The 6,766-nt window shown below is 42.5% G+C and overlaps 1 protein-coding gene across 1 annotated transcript; it reads left to right on the top strand.

The window, feature by feature from the left end:
• Window positions 1-440: 440 nt before the first annotated feature.
• NUDT21 (nudix (nucleoside diphosphate linked moiety X)-type motif 21) lies at window positions 441-5,344 on the top strand (the record flags this gene model as incomplete). Its single annotated transcript, XM_009078097.1, has 6 exons — window positions 441-641; window positions 1,820-1,883; window positions 2,533-2,622; window positions 3,249-3,324; window positions 3,668-3,782; window positions 5,060-5,344. Coding segments are annotated over 6 exons (568 nt in total), but the record flags the coding sequence as incomplete, so codon positions are not given.
• Window positions 5,345-6,766: the final 1,422 nt, after the last annotated feature.

Consider the following 6,766-nt stretch of genomic DNA (forward strand, 5'->3'; position numbering starts at 1 on the left):
ATTATCCACTCAAACCAAAACCACTTCTAACAGTTCAGTTTTCAGGCTCTTCATTACATCTGCAGAAAAACCCCCTCCAGTTTCCTTCCTTCCCAGCAGAGCTTTTTCCTCCTGTCCCTTTTTCATCTCCTCTTGGAGCTTTAGCTCCCTTTTCTCTGAAGTATGGTGATCAAAGAGGGTGGCTGTTGGATAACAGTTGGTTCTTCAGGGCTTCTTTCCTTCTTTGGAGCCAGTACCAGGCTGGTGTGTGGTACAGCAGGACTGACTGTGCCTGTGGGTACTGTAGTGCAGTCTCCCTGGGACAGGGCCCCGTGAGCCACAAACAAGGACTTCTAGCCCTGCATCAAGCACAGAATGGTGTGCCTCAGGCTGGGTGCTGTGTCATTGTGATTTACATTTAGATTTCTTGTTATGCACTAACTTTTTCCCCTCCCTTACAGGTACCCTCTGACAAATTACACCTTTGGTACAAAGGAGCCCCTGTATGAGAAGGACAGCTCTGTGGCCGCTCGGTTTCAGCGCATGAGGGAAGAGTTTGACAAGATTGGCATGAGAAGGACAGTGGAAGGAGTTCTGATCGTGCACGAGCACAGGCTGCCCCACGTGCTGTTGCTGCAGCTGGGTACAACATTTTTCAAGCTGTAAGTGTCTGTTTCTTAAATGTGTAATGCTTATTGTCACATACCACTAAACTGTGGCCAACTGAGATGTGGGATTCATGTCTTGCAAAGACTTGAGTCTGGAAAGTCTTTTCTGAATGGTTGGGTTTACATCTGAAGTGTGTTTGTCTGACTCTGCTCAAGAGTGGGGTGACTTAGTTTGGAACCAACTGGGAATCTTAGTTATGGTGCATCATTATGGTAAAACATTTAGAACTCATTATCAGCAGTTGGTGTGTTGTACTTGCCTTGTGAGAGCTGTTATGCCTCAGTATGCTTATGCTCTGCCTGCAGAAATGGTCGAGTGGAGTTCAAGGGCTAACCCCTTGTAAATGCAGAACAACACCCGTTTGCAAACTGCTGGTTGAGGTGGGGTAGCAGGAAAGGTAGACATCTACATTTGACAAAATTGCTTCAGTTCATCTCAGAGTGAGCACTGCCAGAGTGAAATGTTGGCGTTTCAATACAATTGTAGTGATCGTGGTGCTTGTTTTCTTTTTTAAACTAGATAGGCTTGACTTGTCTCAAGTTACCCTGCTTGTGTTCTTGCTCTTCTGGTTTTAACATTTATATTGTTTCTTCTCAATTTTTTGTGTGTGTCAAGTCTAATTTTATATCCAGATTTGGTTTTGACATCTTGATTTGAAGGATGTTTGTGGTCAGCTAGGCTAGACTCTGAAAGAGTTGTGAAATGCTGTAGTGATGAAAATGTGGGTTTAGTTTTTTTTCCCCTAATCCTGTATCGAATGCAGGATGGTTCCCCAGATGAGTGTTATGCTTCAGTGTGTGCTGGTTTTGAGATGAAAACAAATACAGGCAGCACTTACTATCCTTTCTTCAACTTTTGGTTGTTATTGTTAAAATTTTACCATTTAAGTGTCACAGTTCTTAGCACGTGTGTTAATATGCTTTATTGTGCTGAACTGGAAGTATTTAATAGCAATTTTTCTAAGGGACATAAAGTAGCCACCTCAGTCATAGTTTTGGTGGAAGCTATCCTGCTGTCCTCAAATTCACCAAAGTTAGGTTTGGAACTGCTGACTTAAAGGCCATAAATGAACTTGTAACTCCCTGCCTGGATTCACACCTGAACTTACCTGTGAACTTCGGTAAATGCAATAAAACATAACCTTAGCTTTCATCATTGATTATTTTAACAGACCTGGTGGTGAACTCAATCCAGGAGAAGATGAGGTAGAAGGGCTCAAACGCCTAATGACAGAGGTCTGTTTTCTTTCATTATGTTCCTACAGCAGAATGTTGCATTGTTTAGAATTAGCAGAATAAGCCAAAGCCTTACCACTGCTGTTATTTTGTTGCTTTTGTGATGTTCTCAGGTAGTTAACAAATAAAGCAGTCAAGTCTTCATTTATCTGCATCATGAGTGTGGCTGACCTCCTACCTGCTGTTCAAGTCCTGTGTTCATTTGCAGCTTTGCCTTCTAGCTGGTTTCAGGCAAGTCAGTGTAGAGAAGAGCAATAAATATGTTGTGGAGCACAGCTGATGGGGACTTGCTTTTGAGGTAGTCCTCTCGATCTACTGGTAACTTTCCATGCTCTCCAAGTAGCCTAAATTAATTCTGCCAGGTAGCATAACAATGCATTTCATTCTTCCTTGGTCTGATAGGATTCAGTCCAGCTGAACACACCATGGAATTTGAAATGCTCTCTAAAGTGGCCTTGTCCTGCCAGGTGAGGCTTTTACTAAAAAATGTCATTTTATGCAAAAATACTCTACAATTCTATTGAAAGCTGTCTCAGAGCAGTTCTAGGCTACATCAGACCCAGCAAGTCTTTGTGCTTCCCGTATATGTTTCCTAAAAAAACCTGACTTGGGGTGGTAGGAATTTTGACTGTAACTGGATTTTTGGTAGATACTGGGTCGTCAGGATGGTGTGCAGCAAGACTGGGTGATTGATGACTGCATTGGCAACTGGTGGAGACCGAACTTTGAACCTCCCCAGGTGAGTATTCCTGTGGGCTTTCATCTTCAGTCAAGTACTGATTGCACTTCCAAAAGCCTTCAACCTGCCAGTTGGGTTTTCTGAGTACCTGCTGCTTCTCCTTTCTGTGACTGAGGAGAAATTAGTTTTTTGTTTGCAAACTCCTGCCTCCTTCCTCTACACCTGTCCTCTGATGGATGAGAAACCACTGGATGTAATAGCTTCTGGTTCTGTACTGAGACAGATGCACCATTTAAATTGCTTTTGTCACCACAATGGAAACTCTTGCACTGCTGTTTAGGGAACAGATGCCCTGTGAATAAATTGGTCTCACTACCCTGTTTCTAAAGGCTTTAATCTTGAAAATCCTTGCTCAGTTTGCTGTTATGCATTTCTGTCTTACTGGGTTGTTTTAACTGCTCATGGGTGTTGGTGTCTCTTGAGATCCTGTCCATAGCTGTGACAGCAGCAGCATTCCTTTCTTGAGTACTTCTTGTAAAAATGGTTTTCTTTATTTGAAGCCATTAAAAAACAACCTATAACACATTGAAAGCTTGCACAGTGTTTGATAATTCATGAAGTAGCACTTAAGATTGCACAATAGTGTAAAAGCTCTGTACAACCAATTTTTACTATTTTTCTTCCAGTATCCCTATATCCCAGCTCATATTACGAAGCCAAAAGAGCACAAAAAGCTTTTCTTGGTCCAGCTTCAAGAAAAGGGTAAGTGTCTGTTTGCAGCAAAGAGTTATTTGTAACAGTGTCTAAACATTTTCATTTCACACAAGGAAATTTAGTAGCGAGTTTGTGTTTGTATACTTGCAGTTGTTTGTAGCTGATCACTAACAAAGTTAAATGCTGGTATTGGTTTTGGAGGTAGATGACCTTTGAACATGAGTTTCTAATAAATTCCCATTCCTGTGTACAGCACGTGCCCCTCACATTTAACCTGCTCTAGTGCTCTCTGTAGTTACCTTGTTTTGAGGGGTGTGTGTGATGATGATACCTTGGCTGAACATGCTGTGGTTTTTCTTATTAATCAACTTGTTTGGTTTGGTTTTTTCAGCTCTGTTTGCAGTCCCCAAAAATTACAAGCTGGTCGCTGCACCATTGTTTGAGCTCTATGACAATGCACCAGGATATGGACCCATTATTTCCAGCCTTCCTCAACTTTTGAGCAGGTATGTTTTATTTATATTAAGGTTCTTGGGAATACACATGCTGAGGAACACTAGAACAAGGCTGGGCACTACAGAAACCAACTTGAAAAGGTTGTAGCTATTCCGAAGAACCTGCCTCAGACAAAGTGTGATGGACACATTGGAGGCAGTGATCCCAGCTGGCTAGCACCACAGTCTTACCTAGAAGTTGTGGCTAAGGAAAATGTGGAAGATACTGAGGATGAGGCTGTGCACAGGCTAAGGGACAGCTTCAGGTAGGTATTGAGGGTAACAGCATGAGAGTAAAAGCCAAGATTTGAGTATGAAGCACTGAGTTAGGTGTGTATGTTACCACAGCTTTGTGCTGCAGTTTTTTTAGACTCTAGTAGAGCTTATAACATGTAGCATCTTTGACACGAATATTTGTAGGGACAGCTGCATATTTCCCTTCCTCTTCCCAATGTACACACTCTTTGGCTTCCTTACCTGGAAATGGTTGGTGGCTTGGGTCTCCAGAGCTCACTAGACTTACTGGTTTCTGTTAGTTCAGCCAGCGTTCAGACATGCCAGACGTCCCACAGGCTGCCAGCTGCTTCTCAGGGAAGTAGTTCTGTCATCCACCTACATCGATGAGAAAAGTCTGCTAGCAGAATGTCAGCACTGGGGTTGCCCATAATAGGCTTGTTTCCTGCTGGGTTTTTTTTTCCTGTCTAGCCCTAGTATTGGCTTCTCCCCTCTGAAGACAGCAGGTATTACCTCCTGAGTACCAGCAAAACACTGGCAGTTATGCAGACAGATGCTGGTTTGGTACTGGTGCAACAGAGGCATCCAAAGGTTGTGCATGTGGATGCTGAGATGGACACTTGCTTCCACTGTTATTTGTGGTACTTAACAGAAGAGAGAATTCTTCTCAACTAAGTGTGTCTGTATGTTATCCTTGGAGTGTAAAAGGTTGGCCTGAGAGCAGAAATGCTGCAAAAGAGTTGCCGATGGAAGAACATAACTCTCTTGAGGTTTTCATGTCTGTGAAGCTGTCTCAGGAGATGAAAGGTTAATAATCAGCTCTTCTGCAACCTTAAAGAGACAGTTGTGCAATGCTAGTGTAGGATTGGCTGTTAAAAATGATAGACTATCATGCATAGCCATACGGTAAAGCTGTCTTATTAAAAAATGCACTTTGGTCCTGTCAGGTGGAGGCTTGTCCAGAGCAGAAACAAAACATCTGCTTACTCATTCAAAATTGCCCTTCAACAAAAAGAATGAAAAATCCTCACTTGGTATAATCCTTTGAATTTTAGGTTCAACTTTATTTACAACTGAATTCCTGTTTCTCTGAAGACTCCAATAGAAGAAGCAGTCTCTGTGAGCACAGCTTTGAAATGTAGAGAGAATATGTGTGACCAAGGAGTTTTTTATGTCATTCTTTTCCTGGAGGCCACTAAACCACCTATGGTATGAACACAGAAGTGAGTCTCAACTGTTTAGCTAGCGAGATGGCAATGTGAGACCAGTGCTTTAATCCCTTTTCATTGTTATACTCACCAATTTTTTGTTTTGTACAACATTAAAAAATGGGTAAGATTGTGTTTGTCTTGTGTCTTGGGTTTATTTTTGGGGCTGTTTTTTGTTTTGGATTTTTTTGGTTGGCACTTTATTTATCTCCTACTTTTAGGTATATATTTTAAATTTTATGACTTTTCTTCAGGAATACAGAAGATCTTGGAAACAAGAGGAGGGGCTAAGCCATTCAGGGCCCATTCAGATGCTCCATCTGCATCCCTGAGTAGGGAATTAGGGCCAGGGAGAAATCAAACAGTATAAGTAGGTGCAATATAATTTTGAGCTTTAATTAATTTGGGGAACAGAGCTGCTGTTTTGAGGTAGTGTGATTGCTTAAAGACAAGTGTAGCCTTTACCTTTTTTTACCAGAACTGATTTGTTTGTACAGGACTTGAGGGAGATACAACACGAAATCTGCTCTTTCTGTGCCCCCTTCAGTTGGTAACAACCTCAAACACTGTGTTGGACTGGCCTGAGATACAGTTAAATAGGGAAAGTGAAGTTAATTTTGTGTGTTTTTTCTACAGGACAGAATTAGGGACATGTTGAAATTATTTGCCAGTGCCATGTGCAAGTGGTTCCGTGTTGTGCTGAGCTGCTTTTTCTGCCTTTTCTCTACATTTCAGTCTCTTGCAGGTAGTAAATATCAGCCTTTCTAGTTTTGTTTTTTACACATTTGGCTAAACATAAATTCCAGTTCGATGTGATACTTCCCAATGCCTTTAGCCTTCCATAATTTTTGCTTAACTCTCTATAAGATTAGTTTCCAAGTTCTGCCTCTGATCAGGAGATGCACTGTTGCTTGTACACTGTCCCCTTTCATGAAGGCATGGTTGGAGAGTGCTGCCAAGAAAACTGAATCTTGCTGAAGTGCTTGGCTCTGCTGCCATCCACATGGGTAAGCAATGTACAGAACAGTCCTGACAGCTTGGTGCTTTGGTCAAATCAAAGCTGTGCAGTATGGGAAGTGTCCTGAAAAATACTGGGAAAGGTAGTGGTAGGGCTGTTCACTTTGGTCCTGTGGATAGAAGGCCTAGACAGATAGTGAGCAGAATGCATCTTAGCTGCCAGATGGGGGAAATAAAGCTAGCAGGGGAGTGTAGAACAGAACCAGTTTTGCCCGTGGAAGGGCAGGTAAGAGATTTGGAATTCAGATGGTAGCAAATAACGAGCGAAGCACAGCTTTTGAGCCCTGGGGTTTAACAGCTCCCCGAACAAGGAGCAAAATGCAGTTTTTGAGCCCTGGCAGTTAACAGCACCCCAGACGAGGAGCAGAGTGCAGCTTTTGAGCCCTGGAGTTTAACAGCTCCCCGAACAAGGATCAAAATGCAGTTTTTGAGCCCTGGCGTTTAACGGCATCCCGAACGAGGATCAAAATGCAGTTTTTGAGCCCTGGCGTCTAACAGCACCCCTCGCTTTCCGTTGCCACGCGGTAGTTCCGAGAG

This window comes from Acanthisitta chloris, unplaced genomic scaffold (assembly GCF_000695815.1).
Source record: "Acanthisitta chloris isolate BGI_N310 unplaced genomic scaffold, ASM69581v1 scaffold28837, whole genome shotgun sequence".
Taxonomy (NCBI): domain Eukaryota; kingdom Metazoa; phylum Chordata; class Aves; order Passeriformes; family Acanthisittidae; genus Acanthisitta; species Acanthisitta chloris.